This window comes from Danio rerio, chromosome 22 (assembly GCF_052040795.2).
Source record: "Danio rerio strain M-AB ecotype USA chromosome 22, GRCz13ab, whole genome shotgun sequence".
NCBI lineage: Eukaryota > Metazoa > Chordata > Actinopteri > Cypriniformes > Danionidae > Danio > Danio rerio.
The window spans coordinates 8,934,956-8,962,936 of NC_141042.1; the positions used below are offsets into that span (position 1 = coordinate 8,934,956).

General features: G+C 36.3%; 3 protein-coding genes and 1 long non-coding RNA gene across 6 annotated transcripts in view; 2 read left to right on the forward strand and 2 right to left on the reverse strand.

Annotated features, from left to right (window-relative positions):
• The window catches only part of LOC147838394 (uncharacterized), a 900,722-nt gene that overhangs the window by 83,122 nt on the left and 789,619 nt on the right, over positions 1–27,981 (reverse strand). The gene's annotated exons all lie outside the window — the stretch shown is intronic.
• On the forward strand, positions 1,870–17,429 carry si:dkey-182g1.10. The gene is made up of 6 exons (XM_087303707.1): positions 1,870–2,194; positions 4,805–5,140; positions 10,278–10,640; positions 10,728–10,832; positions 12,942–13,002; positions 13,133–17,429. Exons 1-6 carry the CDS (start codon positions 2,137–2,139, stop codon positions 13,140–13,142), a joined length of 933 nt encoding a protein of 310 aa, XP_087159833.1. The 5' UTR covers positions 1,870–2,136; the 3' UTR covers positions 13,143–17,429.
• On the reverse strand, positions 16,092–27,969 carry LOC147831497 (uncharacterized). 3 transcript variants are annotated; one of them, XM_087303786.1, is made up of 6 exons: positions 27,683–27,969; positions 22,581–23,620; positions 22,145–22,205; positions 20,020–20,589; positions 18,924–19,889; positions 16,092–17,740 (listed from the first exon to the last, which is right to left on the reverse strand). In XM_087303786.1, the coding sequence occupies exons 1-2, from the start codon at positions 27,823–27,825 to the stop codon at positions 22,888–22,890; spliced, it is 876 nt and encodes a 291-aa protein (XP_087159912.1). In that variant the 5' UTR covers positions 27,826–27,969; the 3' UTR covers positions 16,092–17,740; positions 18,924–19,889; positions 20,020–20,589; positions 22,145–22,205; positions 22,581–22,887. The 3 variants fall into 3 exon arrangements, with proteins under 3 accessions (XP_087159912.1, XP_087159911.1, XP_087159913.1); XM_087303785.1 differs by lacking the exon at positions 16,092–17,740 and having other exon boundaries at positions 18,135–19,889; XM_087303787.1 differs by lacking the exons at positions 16,092–17,740; positions 22,145–22,205 and having other exon boundaries at positions 18,135–19,889; positions 22,391–23,620.
• On the forward strand, positions 18,591–24,277 carry LOC147838396 (uncharacterized). Its single transcript, XR_015521667.1, has 4 exons — positions 18,591–19,836; positions 19,953–21,713; positions 21,762–22,196; positions 22,578–24,277. It is a non-coding gene; the product is annotated as an uncharacterized LOC147838396 (long non-coding RNA).

The window sequence follows — 27,981 nt, forward strand, 5'->3', positions numbered from 1 at the left end:
TAAATGCTGATTCTCAGCATGGATCTACTTTGATAACATAGTCTTTTTATTAGTAATAATTTGTGTTGTTTTCTCTTCATTTACAAGGTTTTGATGTTCACTTTTTTTCTGCATGCCTGGGTCAAGTTTCTTCAGTTTTTGAAGTGTTAACATGTATGCATTTAAAATGTTGCTGTCGTTTCAGGGAAACAACTAAGTCTGTAAGAGTCAGGGGCATAGCAACTAGGGGCACGGTGAGGATATGTCCCCCTTACTTTTAGAGACAGACCATTTAGAAACGGGTGATTAATAATTATATGAACGCTAATTTTAGATCTCATTCAGCTGTCCCCTTTCTCTTTTAAAATGTATTCAAAGTATTTGATATTTAGTGTTCTAACTTCCTTCACACACATATAATGTGCATATTTATTTATTTATTTGCCTTTCAAAAACATAACAATTTAGGCCAAACATAATCTTGCACAAACTGACTGAGACATGTCAGATACACAGTGAATCAAATATGAAGCCATACAATTTCATAAAAAAACCACAACAAAAAATAACTTTACTAACAAAAAAGATCAATTTACTGTGCAGACATCGAACAGAAACTCTCTAAGGGGTTAGATAAAACCATATTCTGTAAACAAATCATACAATTGTTTAGCCTTCTCAGCCTTCATAATTTTTAAAGCTTCTACATAGGTGGGAAACTCCTTTTTAGAGACAGACAATTGAGGAGCTGTTCTCAAAAAATTTGTGAGAAAAAATTAGTGAATGAAGAATTGAAGTAAAATAAGTAAACAATTTGCAGTTACGTCATTATCTTTGCTGTCCAAATGTACTCCATATTTCACATTGTCCCAACAAATAGAAGGAAACCTTTAAATATATTTTTATCCAGTTGTCCACATCAGTCCAGAAAGGACTAACTAAATTACAATATAGAAATAGATGCTTAACAGTTTCAATATCAGTATTGCAGAATTGGCAAACATTACAATTCACATTAAATCTTTTTCTCAGAAACTCTTTTACAGGGTAAATATCATATATAATTTTAAAATGAACTTCTTTGTATTTTGTAGGAATAGGAAATGTCAAAAAATTGCAACCTAATTCTTTTAAAACAGTTGGTAAATATAATTGCTTTTAATAGGACCAGGATAGCATTAGCTGTATTAAACACTTTCTAATAAACATATTTGTACATTTATTGTCCACAGAGTTTAACTTGCCTAATTTAGTATCCATCATTTTTGGTGTGACAGGATCTCTTTTAACATATGAATTAATGGTAAGAGAATACATCTAAGTACTTTCAAATAATCTTTTTTTTTTTTTTTTTTTTTTACAATTAAATTTAAAGATAGTAAGCTCGTTGAAACTAACAAAACAACCAGTCTTATCCAAAATATGCAGTTCTGACCAAATTGCGTTGCATATAAATAAAATAATAAAATAATTGTAATAAACAGCGATTGTTCCACAATCACACATTATGAGGACTGAAGTTATGTTTGTACAGCATTGTCCAACTCAACAAAACCTGCTCATGAAATTTGGAAAGTTTCAGTGAAATTTTAGATAATTCAAACACATTGTAAAAAAAAAAAAAAAAAAAACTTTATACCTCAGTTTTTTAAATTAATAAGATGGAATTACAAACCAATAAGAATTTATATATATATATATATATATATATATATATATATATATATATATATATATATATATATATATATATATATATATATATATATATATATATATATATATATATATATATGCAGCGATTTAAGTTTAGGTACGTTCATACTTCCTTTACATATACTATATATGCTATACTAGAAATTGACCACCTTAAACTGATATACTATTTCCAGTCACTAGGAGACGCTAGTAGCTAATGTTTAACAGAAGGATGCTGCTCCCTGCAGATGTTTATACCTGCGTTTTACCCTCCATCAAAACGCGAACAGACCAGTTTTGTTTTTTCAGCACCTTATGAATTCTCTGAATTTCGGTGTCTGTCTCTAGTCTTCAGGCAGATTTCCGTGTTTTTGTCTCATTTTCAGTGAGGTGGGAGTGGTTTGGGAAACGGCGTAAATAATCGCGTTTATCTTATTAATACCATAAAATACGACTAAAATGTGCAGGAATATGAAGAAGCTAATTTTGGCTGTGCTTGTTTGGTTTCTTGCAAACGGTAAGTCTGTTTATTTTTCATAACTTTCGTTTTCACGTATACCGGAAGCAAGGTGTATATGGTGGCACAGTGTTCAGCAGTAATGTCACATAAGTCGTGTAAACACCTTAAAATAACTTAATTTTGGGGATGGAGGGCTCAATATATGGATTGACACGATAGTTTAACCTTGCACCGCGTGTGCTAAGCATGCTGCGTAAGTTACGTTGGACGTCCTGACGCCATCAATGCGCTATTGTAATAAGTGTATATCAATTTTATGTGTGACCGACCATACTCCTAAAAACAATACCCATATTTAATACTTTCCTTATTAAAATTTCGTACAATATTTAATCTCTTAAGCTTATTAATAATAAGAATAATACGTTTCTTAAAGCTTATTAAAATCTAATGATTGAGGCTTTGTAATTTTTTCGCTCTTCTTTTTTTTTTTGGTATTGTATTTTTTCTTCAATGCAGTGATGTTATTATTCTTGTATCAATAAAAATAAATATTAAAAAAATAATAATCATTAAAAAAAAGTGACAGACCCTAAATATTCTTCACCCCCTTTAACTTTCACAACATTAATGTTTTACGAGTTGTTAACTTTCCCTTAGGGTAAAAATCCATGGTCTTATTATACATAAAAGTGTAGGATATTAAAAATATACAGTTGAAGTCAGAAGTATTAGCCCCCCCCTGAATTATTAGCCCCCATTTATTTTCTGCCAATTTCTGTTTAACGGAAGGAAGATTTTTTTCAACTCAGTTCTAAACATAATAGTTTTAAAAACCCCATTTCTAATAACTGATTTATTTTATCTTTGCCATGATGATTGTACATGATATTTGCTGGATATATACAGCTTAAAGTGACATTTAAAGGCTTAACTAGATTAGATTAACTAGGCAGGTTAGGGTAATTATTATTGTATAACAATGTTTTTTTTCTGTAGACTATCGAAAAAATATAGCTTAAAGAGACTAATATTTTTGATCTTAAAATGGTGTTTAAAAAGTTTGTTTAAATCTGCTTTTATTCTTGTCAAAATAAAACAAATAAGACTTTCTTCAGAAGAAAATATTATCAGACATTCTGTAAAAATGTCCTTGCTCTGTTAATTATCAGTTGGGAAATATTTAAAAAAGAAAGAAAAAAAAAATCAAAGGGGGCCAATAATTCTGACTTCAACTGTATGTTACTGTACTTTAAAATGAATGAATTTATTATAATAAATGTACTTGCATTTAGTAAATTTCCAAATACTGTAGTGTGTTTGAATCTTAATTTAGAAAATATATCAGTAATTAACAATAATGTGGTAGTTTGTGATCTACTACAAGTCTAGTAACTACTATATTAAAATAAACTACTATTAGTTAAATTGTTAAAGTAAATTTGTACAGTATGTGTGATACAGTTACCATTTTTTTGTAGTGTAGTGTAAAGTAGTTACTTCAGGGGCATTTTAGACCTTATAACCATCCCTGTGTTTTTTTTTTTTTTTTTTTTTTTTTTTGGGTCATTTGCTAAAAAGAGCAGCTGTTGTAAACCATTTTACTACATTATAATACACTAAAACACACTGTTAGCATCTTTTTTTCCACAATACAGCAACTATTTTTAGTTTTCAGTTCACTACAGTTTTTTTATAATATGGTGTATACATTAACAATTATAGCAAACTCTATATTATGCAGCATACCACAGTCTACTAGTTTAATACACAGTTGGCAACAATTGAAGTAGATCAAAACCTTCCATCAAAGTTGTCAAACTTATTTACAGCACTCATTATTGTCTTGGGGCAATTTGGAAAAGCTTTTTAATCCACTTTAAATGTTGACTACTGTAGTAACTTGTAAATGTAGTATTTATCACAGCTTATCAATTTGATGATTATTATTATAATGTGCTGCAGTAAATATAAGTAGAAAATATTGTAATGTGGGTAAGAACAAGTTTTTGAGGCATTGGATGGCTATTATCAGTATTTTATAGCAACATTAGCTATTACACGTTTACATATGACTATTGTTACTATATCTTAAACATGGCACAAATGTGGTTACTTGTAGTAAAACCATGGTCATTTTTTATTCGTTATGTTTAGAACCACAAATGGGTTTTTGTTAATGCTCTGCTGTCCATCTTTAAGTATTTAGATTGAGTCGAAGACTGACATTTAATCACATCAGTTATTTAATTCTGTTCATTCATTCATACATATTCTTTTGGGCTTAGTCCCTTTATCATTCACAGCGGAATGAACCACCAACTTATCTAGCATATGTTTTACGCAGTAGATGCCCTTCCAGCTGCAACCAGTCACTGGGAAACACCCATACACTCACACATTCACTATGGCCAATTTACCTTATCCAATTCACCGACAGCGACAGCACGTCTTTGGACTTGTGGGGGAACCCGGAGCACCCGGAGGAAATCCACGCGTTTAACCCACATGCAAACTCCACACAGAAATGCCAACTGACCCAGCCGAGGCTCGAACCAGCGACCTTCTTGCTGTGAGGCGCTACCCACTGCGCCACCGTGTCACCTAATTCTGTGTTCATTGTGTTATTTCATTTTAACTTGTAGTTACTATATATCTGTTCTCTAGGTGTGTTTGGTTTTGAGACAAACGGAGTGAAGTCGGTGTTAGTGATGGAGGGAGATTCTGTCCCTCTATACACTTGTCAGAAGGACACACAAAAATATGAAACCATACTGTGGACTTATGGATCTGAAGATGCGGTCATAGCTTTTTTCAGCAGGGGCAAACCATTCTCGTTTCCTGATGGTAATGAGAGATTCAAAGACAGACTCGAGATAGATTTGAACACAGGATCTCTGACCATCAGGAACATCAGAACCAACCATTCTGGAGTCTATAAAGTGGATATGACCAGCACAAGTGGATCCCCATACATAAGGAGATTTAATGTGACTGTATCTGGTGAGTAGCACTATAATTACCATTACCAGGCTTGTTTATTTATTTGTTTGTTTATTTAAAAGAGTAGTTCACCCAAACACTACAATTAACCCTTTTATGCTCATTCTTATGTGCTGTTTGGCATGTTTTCATCCACTTTAGGGTGATTTTGAGGCTTAATGTCTTAATCGTTCGCTTGTGTTTTAGCAAATGGAATGATTTTTGGTGACAACTATTATTATGACACATATTTTAAGAAAATGCTTTGAAATTGTTCAAAAAATTCAACAATACACTCTGGAAAAATATACTACCCTTTCGTTATGTTCGTGTCTGGTTTTGCCCCATTGACTTTCATTATAATGACAATTTTTTTTTGATTGCAAAGACATACACGATATAATTATGCATTCCTGATCGTTACATTTTTTTCCTGTTGGGGAGAGGGACAGTTAGTCATTTTTACTGTTGATCATCAGTTGCAGTTTAAAAAAAAAAAAAAAAAACTTTGTTTCTGGCTTAAAATTATATGGTTAACGAGTGAAGCGTATGTGAGAGTGTAAGGGAGACCTTATTAGCCCCTGAAAACCTTAAATTACACCTGAATAGCTAATATTAGTACAACAAAATGGTAACGGTATCACACGTAGACGGTAGGAGTAAGTTTACTTTAACAATTGATTTATTTTAGTAGTTACTATAGGGGTGCTCATTTCGGTTAATTTTGCCAACCAACAACTGAAACTCGTAAGCGAATATTAATCATTAACTGGTCAGATTATTATTAAAACATTATTTAAAAAAATAAATTATTGAAATGTCTATTATGTGTCTGACATTAAATATTGCATTTTAAAATACTGATTTATTTCCATGCAAACAACTGCACACAGTATATATTAACATCTTCATGCACTTGCAGTGTTTCCAACAGCAGAGAAATAAAGAATAATCTAAATAAAACATTAAATAAATAGGCCTGCCTTAAATATTTTTCACGTGAATGACTAATTTACAAAACGAAAACACTGACTGAATCCTTTTTAAGAACTGGCGTTTTTTTTCCCATCATACATTTTTTCTTCTGTCAAATAAAAATAGCAGGCTAATTGATCGCTTCAGAAAACAAGCATTTGCATTAATTAATGAACCGCCTCTGATTACATTTGATTTAAGAATGACAAAGACGTGACTGATGTAATATGCTTTTTTTTTTTTTTTTTTTTTTTGCTCAGGGTTGACTCTTATTTCAACTGCGAGCACACAATGTGCAACAGCAAAAACGCGAGGCGTGCAGGGCTCATAAGCAGCGTGCAAAACACTCTCAGCTGTTAGTAAACCTTTTTAAAAGATGGGCCTTTCAACGCAAAAAGCGCGTTCTTTATGATTGGCCCCTAATGCAACCAACTTAAAAATATATATAAAATAATATTTTTTAATCGTTTAACTGATACCATTACTTGGCTAAAAACGCAAGCATTCCTAGTTACTATACGTGTAGTACACCACAACAAACTATCACGTTATTGTTATTTACTGAAACATTTTCTAAATTAAGGATAAAAAAACACTACAGTATTTGCAAATTTACTAAATGTAAGTAAATTCATTATAATAAATTGAAGTTAAAATAGAATAAACAGCTCAGCTCTCAGAACGTAGTAAACAAAGTAAGTGTATTGATGCACACATGCTATATTGTTTTACTCCATTGAACTCCATTTAAAACTATTTCACAGGCCTATCTAAAAAGTTAATGGTGCCAAATGATGATCAACAGTAAAAATTTAAAGTTCCTTTTCCCAACAGGGAAAAAACACCAACAATCAAGAATGCATAAATATTTGGTGTCATGGCTTTGCAATTAAAAAAATGTTGTTATACTGGAAGTCAATGGGGCAAAAACATTCATGAACTTGACATAACAGGTTAGTAAATTGGAACAGTACACAAGGGGTAAACCTGTAAGAGTGTCTTTCTTTTGTTGAACACAAAATTAGATCTTTTGAGAAATGCTTGTTGCTGGCACCCGTTGACCTCCATAGTACGAAAAAAAATGACAGTGGAATATAATGATTGTCAACTACCTTATCTATCTAATTCCATCTACCTATCTAATTTTGTGTACAAAACACAACTGAAACTCAAACGTCAAGGTGTGAGTAAATGATTTATTTTGAAAATGAAATAAAATGTTTATTATTTTACAAATCATGTTCAAGTGTTATAGAAATTTCTAATACAAACATAATTGGAAAAACCTTTATCCTTTTATTTAAATAAAAACACGCCTTTTAAGCAAATTAGACCACAATATCACAATAGTTTTTAGATTAAAATAATTGCGTAAACAGGCCCATAATTCATACCTAAAATAGTCAGCACTCACAATAAGCATTTATATAAATGTTTTGCTTGGGTTGAGCATATGGCCCTGTGATCGGATCTCAGATCCTAGTTTGTATAACCTGTAAAGTAGAGCTGGACGATATTGGAAAAATCTAATTTTGCGAAAAAAAAAAAAAAAATTCTGCAATATTGTGATATGAATACAGTTTAACCAGACAATTTTAATAGCTCTATTTGGGTTTTCTAGGGAGTCTAACAGTATTTTAAAAAATTTAATAACAATGCTAAATATGTATTTCTAACTTTTGCTTTCTTGTTTTTGTCCAAATACCTCATAATTTTAAGATCAAGTAAAAATACTGTTTTGTTTTCACCTTCAGAAGCTACTAATAGATGGATAAAAATAATATTGTATTTGCTTTGAAATGTCGATATTTGGACTAAAAACAAAACAAAAATGAAAGTAAGAATTTGTTTTTGGCAGAAATTGCATAAATTCTCTACAAATCTTTGTTACCCCTGCAAACATATTTGTTTATGTCCAAATGGTCAAAACTTGAAATGCTCAGTCACAGACTCAACATTGCATATCTTGCGTTGTGACTATTGCAGATGCACACATAGCTATGTTGAAACGATATATTGTGCAGGCCTTCTGTAAAGCACATTAAGTAAGACATTAACCATCCTATAATATATTAACAATGTTTTATATGCATTTTAAAGTCTGCATGAACCAGAAGTTGCTGAGACGTTTATCTCAGTATGTTGATGTACTTCCAACTGAAACAGAATATTGATTAGGGGGTGGAGCTTTTAGTTGCGCATCATTCCCTTATAGACTGATTTCACGCGGCCGCCTTTTTTAAAAGCGAAAACGAGGCTGCGGTGGAAAGAAACCCGGAAGTATCATTGGGAGTTGCATAGGAATGTTGTGTAACTGGCTATATATCTTATCAGTGAAGAGAAAGTGACAAAAATGTATCATTCCACTGCCTTCCAGGTGACCCCGAGGTCCGTTCTGAATGAATGGTGAATATAAGGGATATCAGAGCTCATTTTCATCTAAGTTAAGGGAAATGGCACTAGTTAGCTGATGTTTTCTTTCCCAAACACACGTTTTAGATGCCATTTATCAAACTCGAGTTAATAAACTGATTTTTTTCATTATATTAGACTCGTCACGATACTGAATTAAAAGAAAAAACATAAATTTACAGCGAACATTAAGGCACTGTTGATGGCTTAAAACAATGCTAATTTGCCATTGTGGTCACGTGTTCAACAGAAATTATTGTCATTGGCCGAGAAGGTCATCAGTTCACCCTCCGCGCTTCCATGTTAGCGGGAAATAGCCGGGTTTAAAACTTCAGTACCGGGACAACACTATTACAGACAACACGAGGGTGTGCTGCAGAGGACTGCAGTGTTTTATTGCTCACCGGGTTACATAGGCTGAAGCAGGAAAGCGTCCCCACTGTGTTTAACTAGTGCCATGAACTGAAGCCTAGGAGGACACTTAGGCCATGTCCACACTAATGCGTTTTCATTTAAAGACGCATATTTTTGTCTCCATTTTGCCCTTCCATCCACACTGAGACGCGTTTTTAGGAAACAAAAACGTATCTTTTTGAAAACGATCTCCAAAGTGAATAAATTTTAAAACGCCGTTTTCGTGTCGTAGTGTAGACCGTGAAAACGGAGTCATTCGAAAACGATGACGCATTTTTTGTCATGTGACACTCAGTCATATTACTAATTCGTTTACTTTATTTTCGTTGTGAGTATGATTTTAGTGATGTCGTCCTTACTGTGTGGGTACGCAGCGTCATCAGCAGGATCCTGTTCTTTAAGGCGGTCCAGTATATCGGCGTATTTGTTTTGGCATGTCTCCCAGTCTACATTTTCACTCTCTTTTGCAACTTTGTATTCATGTGTTACTCGAAGCAGCAACTCTACTTCATTGTCAGTCCATTTAAAAAACTCTGTGCTTTTCCTCGACATTTTGCCGCAACGTTTCAAAGAGCCGGAAAGAAAATAAACGTCAGCCGGAAATGACGCGTGCCGAAGTGTCTTACGTTTCACGCATGCGCAGTACAGGTTGTAAGCATTTGTAGTCGTTTCAGTGTGGATGACAAAGTTTTGGAAAACGAATAGAAATGACAGTGTGGACGTGAAGCGTTTTTAGAGGAAAACTCCGTTTTCAAATTTATCCGGATTAGTGTAGACATGGCCTTAAGCGTATCACTGAGATGATGTTGTTTGATTCTAAACTGCTTTTAATTGTTTAAATTAAATTAACTGAATGATATTAAACTGATGTTTACACCATTTCTGCATTTTGAAATTTCGGCAACAGCTGGAGGTTTGTAGTACATGTCATGTTACTGCAATGTTTACAGTGCTGGTCCTATACTTCCGGGTTTCTTCCCACCGCAGCCTCGCTTTGGTTCTTTAAAATGGCGGCCGCGTGAAATAAGCGTATGGCAAACTAAAGGTAAAAGGATCGTGTTTAAGAATATTGTGGCTGAAGCGTCAAACTGACATCATCAGAGAATTGCCACCACACTAAACACAGAAGAAAATGGTCAGACTATTTTAAGCTTACCAAAACTACATTTTTTGCAGGAAATTAACTTGCACAGATTATTTTGATTTCACACAGACTGTAAAGTAGAGCTGCACGATTCTGGCTAAACTGAGAATCACAATTTTTTTTTTTGCAGCTCTTCTTTAAAGGATGTCTATCTTTTGTGATGTATATAATGATGCAATTACAGCGCAATAATCAACTGTGATTGTTTTTCAGCTGTGTTTGATCCAGATGCAGATAAAATAATCCAAAAGGTAGTGAGTGAAGGAGGTTCAATCACTCTGAACACTGATGTTCAAGTACAGAAAGATGTTCTGATACTGTGGAGATTCGCAGGAACCAAACCCGGCGTATACAGTAGAAACAGCATGACTACCATCGGTAAAATTGATGGAGAAGCCCCCCAAGAGTTTTTTGATCATGGTGAAAATGAGAAGTTTAAAAACAGACTGGATATGGACAAACCGACTGGATCTCTGATCATCAAAGACATCAGGCTAGAACACTCTGGGTTTTACAAACTACAGATCAGCAATAACACTTTGACCAGATACAGGACATTCAACGTTACTGTTAGTGGTGAGTATCGTAAATTTGATTGTGTTGTGTTCAGGCTAATATGAGAAGTGTTCCCAAACTCTGCTAATTTCTGAACATTTCTTTTAGCGGTTACGAAATCCTGTTTACAAGGCACTTGGATGACCGTCGCTATAGTATTCATGGTGTCTTTTGTGATAATGGTGGTTATTGTGGTTGTTATACAAAGGAATGGTAAGTACCTTTTTTTTTTTGTTCTGCAATCCAGGCTCATTGTAAATATGTGCATTATGCTACATTTTTGCTAAATTTTGAATACGTTGCTCTGGTTACGTTTCATTGCACATTTCAGATGACAAATTCACTAGAGAGTGCTTTTTTAATTTTTTGTGAATTACTTAGCATTTGTTTTGTTGTTTCTGAAAAATGTCCTGTGATTGAAGCAAATTAGACCACAACACATTGTTTTCTTCATGGCACCTGAGCACTCTGCTTCACAACTACAGCCCCGTTCAAAGCTACAGAGCAGACTGACCACAACAGGAACTTGTCTTATGTAGATAGACAGACAGACAGACCGATAGATAGATAGATAGATAGATAGATAGATAGATAGATAGATAGATAGATAGATAGATAGATAGATAGATAGATAGATAGATAGATAGATAGATAGATAGATAGATAGATAGATAGATAGATAGATGCACGGATGGATGGACAGGCGGACGGACGGATAGACACAGACGGATGGATGGATGGATGGATGGATGGATGGGCGGGCAGGTGGACGGATGAATAGAGAGGCGGGAGGACGGGCGGACGGATGGACAGATAAATAGATAGACAGACAAACAGACAGATAGATAGATGGATGGATGGACGGATGGACAGGTGGCCGGGCGGACGGATAGACAGACGGACGGACGGACGGATGGATGGATGGATGGATGCATGGGTGGGTGGACGGACAGATGAATAGATAGGCGGGAGGACGGGCGGACAGATGGACAGACGGATAGATAGATGGATGGATAGATAGATGAACGGATGGCAGATGGACGGATGGATGGATGGATGGATGGGCGGGCAGGTGGACGGATGAATAGAGAGGCGGGAGGACGGGCGGACGGATGGACAGATAAATAGATAGACAGACAAACAGACAGACAGACAGACGGACGGATGGATAAATGGATGGATGTATGGATAGGCAGACAGATAGATAGACAGACAGACAGACGGACGGATGGATAGATAGATGGACAGATAGACGGACGGATTAACTGACAGATAGATAAATAGATAGATGGACAGACAGAGAGAGATGGATGGACGGAAATTCATCTAAAATGTTGTTTTGGTCATTCTAAAATCCCTCACCCAAATCTGTCATCACAGTGCTTCAGTAATATTGCCTCTAGAACTTTCTTGAGCATCTGCGCTCCCAATTAGTGCCTAATGCGTCTAAAAGATTCCACATGTTTAATGCTTTTCATGTTTGAGGTGCAAGTAGTTTGTTATACAAGACAAATTATAACTTTTCCTACTGCAGCATATTTCATTTTTCTCTTTATTTGCTTCAAAAAATATTTGCAAAGGTTTTTTTTTTTTTATAAAGGAAGCAAATATTTTTTGTGCATAAGTTTAATTTGCATCTTCGGATTGAAACATGGCTACTGATATTAGTAGCTATGTTTCCAATTCCAACCACCTATTTTTATGCGCATTTTGGATATGTGCTTAAAAAAGTGGTTGATGGAAAGGCCAAGATGCGCATACATTTTGAAATTGCGCCTAAAAACATGCGCATAACTAAGTAGGATAAACCTTTAATTCGATAAGAAAAGATGCGATGTGAACACTTTTACCTAACAAATTCCAGTATGTGCATTAAAAAAGGTCATGTGATTTTGTTATAAGAGATCATGTGATGATAAAAAAATGTGTGTGAATGGATGAACCAGCAGACTGAGCACATTGTAAACCATCTGAAAGGTTGTTTTGGTCCTTCTAAAACGCCCTAACCATCTCAGTATTATCATATTATTAATGACATCCAGAACTGTCAAGAGCGTCTGTGCTTCACGTCTCACGCCTTCAAACGCCACTGCGCTTTCACTGCGTGTCAGGATTATTTTCTGAAGCGCAAGTCATTTGAAGTGACGATTTTGTTCTTTTTGACTCGTTTGATACAAACGCTGCTTTATTCAAACATCTTTCATGCGGCAATCCAGCTTTGCGCATAAAGTTCATTCGCATTTTTGGATGGTAACATAGCTGTTGAGATGTGCACGGCGATGTTCTTGAGTCATTGTTTAGTGTTTTTGCATTTATTCACAGTTTGGTTCAGTAAAGGAAGCACACCTAACCCTGAGACATACATGAGGCCAGGAGGAGAAAGGTGAGTGTTTCTTTCAACAATATTACCAAGCTTCCTGTGTTTTAGTAGAAATGCATAGTAGTGTGAAATATTGACTTTCATATTGTCTTATTGATAAAATGTTGTTCAACTGAGTCTTTTCATGAAACAGAATAAATTAACAAATCCAAAGAACACAAGACCCTTCAGTCTACAGAGTCAAAACAAATGTAAAGAGGAGCCATCTGTATAAAAACATGTCTGTAAAAACAATGTCTGTATAAAAACACATCGTCATAGGAGTTTGGGAAACAGACTGTTGCTGGACAATCAGACTGGATCTTTGACCATCATAGACTTTAAAACTGAAAACACTGGAAAATGTCAGCTGCAGAGTAAGGGTTGCTGGATATGCAAAGTTTCTGTCGTTGATGAGAAGTGCAGCTCCAGTTGCATGAACTGTTTGGACTGGTCTTAGAAAGCTGGTCTTTACTTTTTCAGTTTGTTACACAAGTCGACTGGTCTGATTTGAATCTGAAAAGTTAAGCTGCGTCCCAAATCGCATACTTGTGCACTATTCTACGCCATTTTGTAGTATAAATAGTGTAAGTAGTGTGTTCACACTGAAACCACTTTAATTACCCTGATGATGCACTCATTCAGTTGGTAAAATGAAGTGTGGAATGATGGACACTTCACGCACTCAACGACCACAGGTTTGCCTACATAGCGGAAGGGGCGGTCGTTTAATTCGGTCGTTTATTTCACTGATTTGGCAACCGTCAAATGTCATTAGGGAAACGGTTTGAATTTCCACTTAGTAAAAAAAACATAAGTGTGCCATTTGGGACGACACTACATACACATACTATCCTGTTGAGTGTGTAAGTGCATAAGTACATAGTGCATAGTGTATAGTGTTTGGGACGCAGCTTTAGACTTGAAGTACTAGTAGAACACATTAGCCCCTTTCACACAGTGATACCGGTAAATATCTGGAATTTTCTGAACGACTTAACCGGTAAATTAAAAAAAAGCAATGTTCACACAGGCGAGGACGTTACATATTTTATTTTTCCAGGAAAGACTGTTCACACATCCATTTCAAAGTACTGGTAAATTCTGACATCATCAACCAGAAATGAGCTCTAAACAGCTGCGCTTGTTTTTGTAAACATTTGACTACAGTACAAACTCTGTGGATGGATCAGTAATGTGAACAACTTCAATGAAAACATATGGAGGAACACTTTCACATGTCACTTTCACATGTCGAGATGTACATGATGTGTGTGTGTATGCTGGCGCTCATGGGCACACGTGACATATCAAGCAACTGAAGTAAGCAGAGCTTGTAGGTAAACAACAGCTTATCATAAGCATCTTATCCATAATTATTTACAAAGTTGGCATTAAGATGAACATATAAACATTATCAGACTAACTTCTAGCAGCTAAATGTGTCTGGGAAAATATTCAAAGGTTTTTATTCTCATAAACCAAATGGACTTGAATGCGTCTGACTGTTCTGATTGGCTAAAGCAGACGTCTCACATCAGTTGGTTCTAGACGTGCACGCGCTGTTTCCGGCAATCTTCCTTCTGCGATCACACAGCGCAGCATTCCGGCAAATTAGCGGTAATGTTACAAGTTCTCTTTCCGGAAAATAGCCTGAACGAATTTACCGGTATTTTCAAAAAGGGCCTGTTCACACATACACACCTTTCCGGAAAATTCCCAGCAATTTTCCGGAAAAGTCTGTATGTGTAAAAGGGGCTAGTGATTATGTTTTCATGGACATCAGTAATGGAATGATTTCTGACAATAGGTTTAAGGTCTTTACACGAGTTGCTTTTTGAAATGTTCCTTTCATGATCCCGTATTACATGTTATAGCACATAATTCGATTAATGTCAACACACTATCCACACTTCCTCTGGAGTTTCATGTGATTTTAAGTGTTTCATTTTTAATTTGTCGACTTTAACTGCAATTTGGCACTTTTACTTTTATTCAGGAACATTTCATGCATGCCCTCCAATACAAACGAGATATTGGATGTGAGTATGAACTGCTGGAAGAGTGTTAGTGGTATTAATGGAATTTGATACCGCATTGTAAGGAAAAAAAAAACTTACATTTTGCAGTGTGTGTGTCTGTGGTCCTTCACTGAGCCAGTAGGTGCAGAGAATAGTGTCAAACGGCCGTGGGTGACTATCGTCGCAAAATGGGGTGGAAATCCTACATGACTTAAAAAAGATTGGTGTTTACATGTCTGTGATGCACTTCAATAATGCGACTGAAATATGAACACTCCACATGTCTTAATTCCATTTCTGTTTAGTTCAAATAGGACTTTTGTCGGATAATGGTACGCAAAAATTGCTGTTTAAATGTAGGACTCTTAATCAGAGTATTGCCGGCAGCTGTCTCTCTGCAACTTTCATTTGGTCACACATGTTGGTTTCACATAAAGCTAAGCAGGGCAGCGCCCAGTCAGTACCTGGATGGGAGACCAGATGGGAAAGCTAGATTGCTGCTTGAAGTAGTGAGACAAGCAGGGGGCGCTCAACCTGTGGTCTGTGTGGATGCTAATGCCCCAGTATGATGAGTGGGACTCTATACTGCTCTGTGAGCGCCGTCTTTAGGATGAGATGTTAAACCGAGGTCCTGACTCTCTGTGGACGTTAAAAATCCCAGGATGTTCTTCGATAAAGAGTAGGGGTTTAACCTCAGCATTTTGCCAAATTTGCCCACTGGCCTCTGTCCGTCATGGCCTTCTAACCATCCCCATATCATAATCGGCTTCATCACTCTGTCTCCTCTCCACCAATCAGTTGATGTGTGGTCTGTCGCAATATGGCTGCCGTCGCATCATCCAGGTGGATGCTGCACACTGGTGGTGGACGAGGAGATTCCCCCCAATTTGTTAAAGTCTTTTCAGTGTCCAGAAAAGCGCTATATAAATTTTAGAGATTATTATTATAGTATTGTCTTAATCATATTAGAAATGGATTACTGGTGTCCATGTAAGCGTACTCAGTGTTATCACATTGGCTTTGTTTATGCACACACACTCAATATATATTTAACATTTAAAAACACACTCTAAACTTATTAAAGAGTTAACATTTTCACCAACACAAAGTTTTAATTTATGAATTTGTTGTCAATTATTGAATGCATTAAATAGATCTTTTATCACATTAAATCAAACACAACAGTAAATATCTTGCTGTTCCAAGATCCACATTTAAGTTTGTTTTTTGTTTAAGGAAATCTGAAAATCTAGACATCCTAAACATTTTTTCATTAAACACATGGAGTTTATGCCGTAGCCATTTTGATTTTCTGTTGATGCTAGATGCTAATGCTTCAATCAATTTGGCACAGAAATTGGATAATTCTGTTGACATCATTTAAAATATAAAAGTATTAAATGTACCTGAACCTGTCTGACAGTTATGTACTATGGAGAGGTGGACAAGCAGTGACAACTGCTTCTGATATTGGCTGATTTATTACAGTTTGATAAGAGATGCTTTGTTAAGATGATAAGCTCTATTGAATGATATGAATGACTGAACCCCTCTTTGTGGACACATCGTTTTAGATGCAGTGTAGAGAAAACTAAAAGTGCTACACTGTACATTCAGTAAAATAATAATAAAACTGAGGGGTTGGTTGTGTTAGACTTTATTATTTAATTGTTCATAACATTTACAATTTTTATTATTTTAATTTTTAAACATCCTAAAGGCAAATACAGTTGAGAATCATCTTAATAATCATAAATATATACATTATATGCATATCTATGCCTCTAAACACTCATTAATGATGAAGTACTGATTAAATGACAGAGTATATACTGTATAGTTATTATACATGGCTTAAACTTGAGTTTCTCAGGATGCTGATGTAAATTTCTGTAAATATTCATGATATAAAAAAGGTGCATCTGCTAAGTTAATGTGAATGTGTGTGTTCTCACATATCCTTCAAGCTAAAGTGTACATGGCAGGCTATTTTTATTTGCAGATGTCACTTTTTGGCCAGTTTTATTGCTTCCTGTTTAAGGGACTTGCTTAATTGTGTATCTATAAAGGCACTTTCTCAGAGTATGTAGCCAAATAAAAGCAGAAACCACAGTTTGCTGTACTTTTACTTCTGCTTCAGTGCTGAAATACTTAAAATCAAGTACTGTGTTTTACTTTTTGTACATTTTTTTGATTAAACGTGCTGCTAAATTATAATAATGTGCATTTTACACTTTGTTTTTGTATCAGTTTTGCTATTAGTTGTCATGAGATCTAATGTTAATATGTTAATTTTATTATGGAGATCTAAAGTGGCCTACTGCTGATCATTCTGCCGTTATTGGGAATAACAGGTTGTTTCGTGTTTACTGTAAACCTCAAAATATGTATACATGAGAACTGTGATGATAAATAAAGTTTTTGCATCTAGTTTTTTTGTGTCTGTTTTTGTATTTGTTATAGCGATGGATGCTCCTATACGTGGCGTTAACCTGTTGATCTGCATCAATACTTTTGGAGCTCGCACCTGAAACTTCATTCATTTTCTTTGGCTTAGTCCCTTTATTAACCCAGGGTCGCCACAGTGGAATGAACCGCCATCTTATCCAGAACATGTTTTACGTAGCGGATGCCCTTCCAGCTGCAACCCATCACTGGGAAACACCACACACACTCAATCACACATGCTCTACTATGGCCAATTTAGCTTACCCAATTCACCTATAGCAAATGTGTTTGGACTGTGGGTGAAACCGAAGCACCTGGAGGAAACCCGTGTAAACATGGGGAGAAATGCAAACTCCACACAGAAATGCCAACTGAGGCTAGAACCAGCAATATTCTTGCTGTGAGGCGATCGTGCTACACACTGCGCCACCAAACAAGTTGTTACAAAATTACATGGAACCTCTGTGCACTTTTAGATAAGAATAGCAAAACTTTGTTGACGCAATAGCCTAGTGGTTAGCACGTCGACATATGGTGCAGTAGCACGTCAGGGCGTCCCGTGTTCGAATCCCAGCTCAAAGGCTTTTTCCTACCCTACCCCCTCTCTCTCTCCAACTTCTAAATACTGTCCTATCTAATAACGACAAAAAGAACAAAAATTAATCTTTAAAAAAAGAATAACAAAACTTTTGAGCAAAATTTGTTTATTAATTGAATGATTAAAAATGGGGAGTACCATGTACACAAACAAAAATGGTGCAATGATAAACCTAGCATTCATTTATTTAAAATTGATCTTAAGCATTATTTCGAAACCCTAAAAGACATTTAAAAATAAAAAAGCTATAAGGATGTATGCAATTTTGGAATCCTTTATCTTATGCAAATTTTGTGTCATTTATATGCCCTTTTTTTTTTTTTTTTCTACCGAAAAAAAAATTGTAAGCATTGAATTCCTCATTCTTTGTACGCTAACACTGCGCCACCATGACGCCCGCATCTGAAACTTAAACGGTAATATTTCTGAGCGATTGCTACAAACGAAGTTGTAATTTCTGACAACGCTTTTGAATTTTGCAATTGTACTCAGTGCATAACATGATTTATAAACAAAAAAACCTATAAATCAGTTTTGTTTTTTTTGCACTCATGACACATCTAAATTTTATTTTGAAAAAGTGTCAAATGGTTTTGCAATCTCTTTGAACACAGTTTAGGTATCACTGTCCAATCAACTTACAAAAGATGATTTTCATCATAGTTGACCTTTTAAACAAACAGCATGTGTTTGTTGCTATCTATAACTGTTATAGTTCTTGTAATCATGTTTCTAAATACTAAATGTGTCACTTTAAGTTAGTTTAACATAATTCAACTTAGAAAGACTAATAAAGTAAATTTTATTTAGTTTAAAAATGCTCCCGTTTGTTCCCGTGGGTTTCCTCCAGTTGCTCCGGTTTCCCCCTGTCCAAAGACTTGCGCTGTATGTAAATTGAATAAACTAAATTGGCTGTAGTTTGTGTGTGAATGAATGTGTATGGATGTTTCCCAGTACTGGGTTGCAGCTGGAAGGGTATCCGCTGTGTAAAACATATGCGGGATAAGCTAGCGATTCATTCAGTGGTGGCGACCTCCTAATAAACAAAGGGACTGAGCCAAAACTAAGAAAAATTAATGAATGAACTTAAAAATTCCTGCCTTTTTTTTTTTTTTTTTTTTTGTACATGGATTAATTTGGCCAGTGGTTCCCAAAGTGGGGGTCGCGGGACAATGACAGGGGGTCACTTGGTGATTTCCATAAGTCAAATAAATTTTGTTAAACTATTAGAATTACTATATTTTAACCATAACTCACTGAAGATAAATGTAGTAGTTTTTAATAGATAAAAACAAAAACATGCAAATGGAAAGCCATCAGCCTTTCAATTATTTTCATAGGATTGGTGTGTTTACATTAGATTAACAACACAGCAGTAGCGTCAGCTGCAGCATATTAATTTTACAGCACCAGGTTAAACTTTCTGACACCTTTATGGCAATCGAAGACATTAAAGGCCACAACTGAACATTGAGGATGATCTTAGATTGGCGGTCTCCAAAATGAATTCAAGTATAGCCTTGTGCTGAAAACATTGTGCCCACCAGTCGTTTTAGCTTAGGTTAATATAAAATAAACAAATTAATAAATGACTATAAAACTGATATGGTTGTTAGACTGTTGCACTTTGCTTTTGTCAATATACTTGTGTTCATATAGGGCTATTGTTGTGTGTGCAACATTTGTACATCTATAACCACCTCAGATGAATTTGGGGGTCGTGAGTCACTGGCATTGTTATTTTAGGGGTCGTGGGTTGAATATTTTGGGAACCCTTGATCTAGACCAGGGGTGTCAAACTCAATTCCTGGAGGGCTGAAGCCCTGCACAGTTTAGTTCCAACCCTGCTCCAACAAACTTACCTGTAGGTTTCAAACAAGCCTGAAGGACTTAATTAGTTTGATCAGGTGTGTTTAATTAGGGTTGGAACTAAACTGTGCAGAGCTGCGGCCCTTTTGGAACTGAGTTTGACACCTGTGATCTAGACAAAACAATTTGAAGAGAAAAGAGTGTGTCCTACAGGTGGTTTGTAAAGCCCACTCACCTGCTAGAAGCACACAACTTTTCAGAAACTATTTTCCTGTCCATCATCAGATGTTTGAGGTGTGAAATGAAGAGGTCAGTGCTGGTTATGCCAAGCAAAGAAGCAGTCACGTTTCGGCTGAAAGCACATCGCCACTAAACAAGTCTTGCAATAAATTGGTGTTTTTTTGTCCACAAACTTTGCAATTGCGCCTTCCTTTGGTGCTGTCTGAAGCAAAGTATCCTGGTAAGTGCCGAGCGTCCTCGAGAGGAGACGGAGGAGATGATGGAACGTCTGGAAGCACCAATATGGCAAGTTCCTCAACGAGTTTTTCTCTGAACTGCTTGTGTGTCATTGGCTTTTGCTTGTTTGTAGATGCCATTTCACGATGTAATACGAAGGCGTTTGCGATGGCTATGTCCACACAGTCGTAGAAAAACCTACGATACCACTTTCTTGTCTTGTGTGACACTGAGTAATAGCGGAAGAGTGTTTCCGTTGCAACTGCTCCACCCACGCACCTGAAAAGACATAACAAAATGATCAGACTCTAGACTGAAAAAGGCAGAACGATACCTTCAATATCTTGTAATTGTTGCTGTCTAGGATGAGGGAGCTCTTAGATTTGATCTGAAATATCTTCAATTGTGTTCCCAAAGATGAACTTCTTTTTTTGGGAGAAAGGTCTGGCTGCAGATTTGCACTTGCAATTTCAGGCTTGCACTCTCAGTCAACCGCACTTCCTCTGCAAGTGACGTCATTTACAGTTGACACCTGCACTCTCCAGTCATGTCACTTGCAATCGACACAAATCGGAAGTTTCCAGTTCGTTTGCGTTGTCAGTGATGACGTTGTCCAATAATTCTAAGTTCTTAAATTCTATATCATGACAGATCCTGCCCTTCCATGAAAGTCCTTAACCAAAATAACCCCCAGTTTGATGCTTAAGGGTACCCTTGGTAAAATTGGGTTGCAAACACTAACAAAAAAAGCCAAAAAGATCAACTTAAGGAATTTAAGGCTGCCATTAAGTATTTCCCCTTTACAATTTTCTCTTAAAACATTAAGGGACCTAATCAGCTCCCATAAATGAACAAATAGCACTCAAAATGCAAGCATTCTCACCCAAATAAAATGTGTTAGATAAAAGACATACAGGACTGTAGATTAATAATTTAATAAAACCATTTAATAAATAAACTAATGTACACATGTTGATAAGTTAGCACGTCTACGCAGGAGTGCATCCTTGTGAAATCGTAGTTTCAGTGCAGCTTTAAAATCTCTATATGATCGCAGCTCAGTTTTATAGGTCCTCCAAACGTAATGTCGATATCGACTCGATAAGGGAATGTCTCGACTCGCTTAGCGGAAAGAAAATGGCATGGATGATTTGTTCTGCAGAGCTGTTGTAAGGCAAGCATTCTGAGTTCGTTATGATCTGTTTACATAGCTATAGCTACTGCAGCACTATGTTGCCCGAAACTACAGTGAAATGCTAAGAAAACTAGTTACGGGTGACCAATACGAAGTTTGTTGCAACACTCTTAAATTAAATCCCTTACCGCAAGGATTTTCTCGCTCAGGGACACTTTTAAGTTAAATTACTGAAGGGCTTTCATGCATGCCGGCACACGTGTCGATTGTAAATGACGTTACTTGCCGAGGAAGCATGGTAGTCCGGGAGAACAAGCCTAACGCCCTATTCACAAGGGACGTCAGCGTCAATGCTTCCATTCACTTTAAATGGGTAATGTCAGGCATTGTCGAACTGCATTGTGGATCCGTCTGTGCCACTTCAGTGGCGTTGCTCGCTGCAGAAGTTGGGACTTTCTTAACTTTTAAAGAGCAGACAGAAGCGTCAGCCAATCAGATCGCTGTATGCAAATACACCAGCGCAGAGTAGCCGATTGCTGACTAATTTCATTGGCTGACGCTGCTATGACGATCACGTCAGCCCCAACTTCAGACATACTACATGCGTTGATGCTGAAGCCCCGTATAAATAGAGGATGAAAGTGCAAGTACAAATCTGCAGCCAGACTCTACTTATTTTGGGGGGATTAACCCTTTAACTTTAAGAATAAAGCCATCTTCCCCAATCAGAACTCTGCAAACAGAGATAGCAGCGCATAATCTGATGCCAAACAAAGGAGAAAATGGTTTGTATGACTGTCATTAAGAAAAACTCATAGTTCTTGTAGGCATTGCCTCATAGTAGACATCCATCAAAAGTTTATAACCACTTGAGGTGAGTAAATAATTCATTTTTCAACTAAAAATACCCTTTTAAACTAATGACACTGAATTCTCTCAACTAACCTGTTGTATTCTACAACACACTCCGGAACAGGTACATCCACAGTTGTCCGTGGTCCGTTGCTGCCCCTCACGATCCTCTTCACAGTGCTCCCTCCATTGCCTCTGTGCATAGTGGAACACATCCGCACTTCCTTTTTATCATTCCACTCTACAAACAGCAAGTCCTCCTCTCTTAGCCATCGATGAGTGCCTCTAGGGGCTTTTTTCGGAAGCTTGTTGACCGTGGTTTTAGGGTATCCCGGCCTATTAGACCGAACAGTCCCAAAAGCCCAAATATTTTTCCTCAGAAGATCTCTAAAAAGTGCTGGACTTGTGTTGACTTTGCCGAGTAACAGTTTGTAGCCCGTTCCCAACATCTTCTCGTCAGCAAGCTCCATGACAGACTCACAACCCAGTTTATTGCTCTGTGGAAACTGTCGTGTCGATTTACTCTCTTGGATGAAGAAGTCCCATGTGTATGCACTAAGCGAGTCGGACAACACAGAAAGATTTCTAGGCTAAGTTTCCACCTTCCTCTCATCGATGGTGTTGTTCTGAAAGGGGTGAAAGTTTTTTTTACATGCTTCTCTTAGCTGTTGATACATGGGCTTGATCTTGCAGAGGCTGTCGTAGGCAGGTGTTCCCATTTTCTTCTTGTTTTCAGCATCCGCTTCAGGATCACTCAGATGCAGAGTGGAGGAGATGGAGAAGAACCTCCTTGCAGACATGACTTCGGCTGGAAATGGGATTTTAAAGGTGTCAGATTTCCTCCAGTAATCTGTCAGCGAATGCATTTTAAACATGCCCATGTATATCACAAGCAGCAGATAAGAGTATAGGTCGATCCAGGAGATATCTTTCCACTGGGACTTGGCTTTTTGTTGCTTGGCTCCATAGGCGTTGGTGTTTTGCACAATTGTCTGCACTACTGATGGAGAGATGAAGAGCTGGAACAATTTCAATACACTGTACGATGCAGAGGGGTTTAACTGTGGCCCTGGTCTTCGAGATGCTTTGAAGACTGCAGGCCGAGGTGTTACATCCTCATCAGTTGAATTATTCCACCCCTCCTCGGGTGTACGAGGAACAGGTGGAGAACAGGTTTTGCTGGCTCTCAATCTTGCTGATTGCCTGAGACCTTTTCTTGATGAAACGGATAGCGAGTCTGGTAAATCTGAAGGCATCAACTTCTTTTCTGATTGTTGGTTGGTGTTAAAATCCCACTCCTCATCAGAAGATTCAGCTAAATGCCTGTTGCAAGATAAAACAAACAATATATACAATCAGTATTGTAAATAAAGAACATACTTTTTTAGGTTGCATGATTATTTGAAATGAACTTGAGATCGCAATTCAACAAAAGCTACGATTCTCATGCACAACTTCTCAGGGAAACTTTACTTTAAGTGTAAACTTTAAATATGGCACAAACAAGAGAAACAAGCCCAATTCCAACTCTATTTTTGTAACCTTTCCCCTTGGCTCTTGAAATAGAGTGTGAAGGGGAAAGGCTTCAAAATTTACACCTAAGAAATGGGACAGCACCTGCACACATCATCATATGTCTATTTTCTTGAAAATTTTATTGAAAATGTTCTCTGGTATTTCGCCACCTTGCCAACAACATCTCGTTGGTTCAAAGAGTTGTTGATAACAACAAGTTACGCTCTTTCATCTTACGCCCCCATCTTGCAGTCCGCAGACAGAACACTTGCTTTCAAGGGCTATCTAGCCCTTCCCCTTAGCCCTATGCCTTCAGGCTAAAGAGAACTGGGACACCACTACCCCTACATGTGAACATACAAAACAAAGGGGTAAGGTTATGGGCTAAGAGGTAGAACTGGGATTGGGCCACAGTAAATCTAACAGAGGACATAACTACTTTCATTGATTTAACGTTACTCTTAAACAAACAACCACTTGAGCTACTAAATGAATGTCAAAGTCTGTTTAACTGATTGTAGTGTAATTACATTACAACATCGATGCTGTAAAAGGAACTGTATAACCTGGAAAAAAGGGACATTAACTGTTCACCGGATGTTTATCAGTATGGGAAGAAACACTAGCTCTGCATATACCCTACTCTTACTGATTTTAGGAACATGCCGATTATCTTTTTTTTGCGTAACTCCATAGCGAACTATGGCTGTGTTTAAGTAGTTGCTGAAGATTTACAGCTGATCATAAAGCTGGTTTTACTGCCTAAAGCAGTGTTTCTCAACCATGTCCTTGAAGGACCACCAGCTCTGCACATTTTTTATGTCTCCTTAACCAAACAAACCTGATTCATATCATCAGCTCAATACAGAGACTGAAAGACCTGTAATGGGTGTGACAGACTAAAGAGACATCCAGAACATGCAGTGGTCTTCCAGAAACGGGGTTGAAAAACACTGGCCTAAAGGACCAGGGGCCTGTTTCAGAAAGGAGGTTAACTGAAAACTCAGAGTATTTTAACCCTGAAATGAGAGAAACTCTGGGTTTTCCGTTTCAAAATGGCAGGTTTGTCAAACTCGAGAAAGCAGGGTAAGTCAAGCCTGTTTCTGAAAGAAAGGTAACTTTAACTCAGAGTCAGTTACTGTGGTAACTTACTCTGTGAATCTAACCTGGTCAGAAGCAGGTTTTATTCTCTAAACTCAGAGTTTCTGTCGATCTCCTCCCCTTTTTTAAAGATGAAGCGGTATTTCTCGCCTTAGCCTTACGTTTCCACCCACCTATTTTTATGCTTATTTTGGATACGTGCATAAAAACGATTGATAGAAACGTCATGATGCACATAACTTTTTAAAATATGCATAAAAACCGCGCATAACTGAGTAGGATAAACTTTTATTCGATAGAAAATGTGCGCATAAACTACGATGGAATCACTTTTACTGAACAAATTACAGTATGTACATTAAAAAAAGATCATGATCATATGATAATGAAAATGTGTGTAAATGGACAAACCAGCAGGCTGAGCACACTGTAACACGTCTTAAATATTGTTTTAGTCATTGTAAAATGCCTTAACTGTTTCAGTATTATTGTATATTATTAATTACCTCCGAACGTCTGGTGCGTGTCAAGAGTCTCCGCGTTTCATGGCTTCAGACGCCCCCACGTGTTCATTGTGTTTCAGTCTTCTGACATCGAGGCGCAAGTACATTAATTAGGCTAAATAAAGAATTAATTGACGCAGCTTCTTCTACCACAGTAAATTCTGTTTTTACTGTTGATATTTGGCGCCAGTTTAATCAGGAAGTGACGCACATAAGTTTTGCACATAAATTTATGTAATATATTTGGATGGAAACATAGCTATTGCCTACATTTTAGTCACACACAGAAGAACTGTACGAGAATGGCTTATCCTTTTTTAATAAATAATTAAATTCACCTTCGACATGCACTGTAACTAGATTAATGGGATTATTATTCTTTCTAAAAAATATTTTTAGTACTGCTTACCTTCTAAATGTTATATTAACCTCTATCACTTGATCAATAAAAAAGGCAGGCACACAAGTGCACTAATAAATGTATAAAAAAGTTTAGAAAAAAAATATAAACGTCACAAATTACATTACTTATTTTATTATACTTAAATATTTAAATACTTAAAAAGTGAAATCAGGCAATAACTTGAGCAGCTGTTTTCCCACGCTAACTGTCTCTTCTTCACTGATGGTTGCTTCTTTTCAAATATATACGCTCATATTTGCTATAACTTTGCATGAGAACATCAAGTTCAGCTGGAGAAAGAAATGGTGATCTCTTTTATAAGATATTGCCATAGTCACTCGTAATGTCTATGCTCTATTGATAATGCCTTTTTAAAGTCACGGTGTGCGCGCTTAACTCTGAGTTGGTCTACTCGAAGTTGATTGACCCAACTCAGATCAGCTATTCTGAAACCGAAAACTCAGTTTTTAATCTCTCGGTAAATCAACTCAGAGTTCAAGTTTAAACTCTGAGTTGTTTGAACCTTCTTACTGAAACAGGCCCCATGAAAATTGCCTTCCTGTTGACAAATTCACTCTGATGGCCGGTCATACAATCAGTAAAGGCAGCAATATGGCTAGTCATACAGATTGTACTCTGCTAATGGGCTATCATGCAGCTGATGGACCGGGCATTCAGATTGTTTTCTTACTGTTACACAGATGGAAATATTTAAGCTGATGGCCAATCGTACTGGTAATGTTCAGTCATGCATATGTTAATCAGAAACAGTTCATGCTAATGGATGGCCATACGGAATAGGACAAAAGAAACAAATGTTGTTATTGTAGGAGCTACTTCACAAAAACAAATCTTTTTTTTTGTTCTTATTACATTTCTTGGTAAACATCATAAAATCGTACACATAAGTAGTGTTTAGAAGTCACAATTTTGTAACTAGCATCAGGGTTCATAATTTTACTACTAAAATTCCATGACTTCTTCATGATTTTTGCAATGTTTCATGCAATGTCTACATATGCGTGGTAAAAGAAAAATAATGCATGTTCAAATTTATTACAGCATATAGTAAAACACAAAACATTTATATATATATATATATATATATATATATATATATATATATATATATATATATATATATATATATATATATAAATGTTTTGTGTATATATATATGTATGTAAAATTGATTTAGATAATGCTTACACCGCACTAATAATGTGAGAGATTGTGATTGGCCAAGCACAGAAAAGAAGTTAATGTATTCAAGGATACAGATAACTGTTTTCATGACTTTTCCAAAAAAATAAATAAATAAATAAATTTTCCAAAACTTTGCCAGATCTGGAAAATTAATTAATAACTATAAATAACTAAAAACTGGGTTATCTTTCTGTTTGCAAATAAACTCTATATATATGCTAATAAGTCAAAATTATAAGTCTTATAAAATTCTTATACTTTTTTAAATATTTCTCAAGAGCTGTATTACCTTGGACCATGTTTTCCAACATAACCATAATAGTTTTAACTAATTTCTGATAACTAATTTATTTTGAGAATGTCATTTAAATTTGTTTTAAAACTGCTTTTATACCAGCCATACTAAAAATAGCAGGTAATGTGATCATTTATATATACATAAGTCCGCAAATATCTAGATTTTTGGATGGCTGTTTGTTTTTATCCATACGATTTCATTATGGTATTGGTTTGAACAAAATCTCAAATATATAAGACTACTATAACCATAACACAATGTTAGTTCTTCTATTCAGCTTTTCACTGAGCATTTCTCTCAAAATGAAACGGAATAATTGTATATCACTATAATTGGACATGTAATAGAATGCAACTTACAGGTATAAAATAGGTTCGTTTGTTTCATACACATGCATTTCGTCGTCGCTGTCCTCACTGTCCTCAAACTCAGTCTCCTCGTCGCTGCTTTGATCGTTCAACAGCACAACCTCTTCGGTGAAGAACTTTCTTTTACGATTCATCCTCGTTGTTTTCTCCCCTTTGTCTTTCAGCAGTTCAGTTTTTAGCTTGAAAAAGTTATGGTAGTGTAAGTACTGAGAGATTTGTACTGTAGATGGGAGTTCCGTCAGTGGACACGTCACGAATGACTCACAACACTGACCACTGAGAGAGCGTGT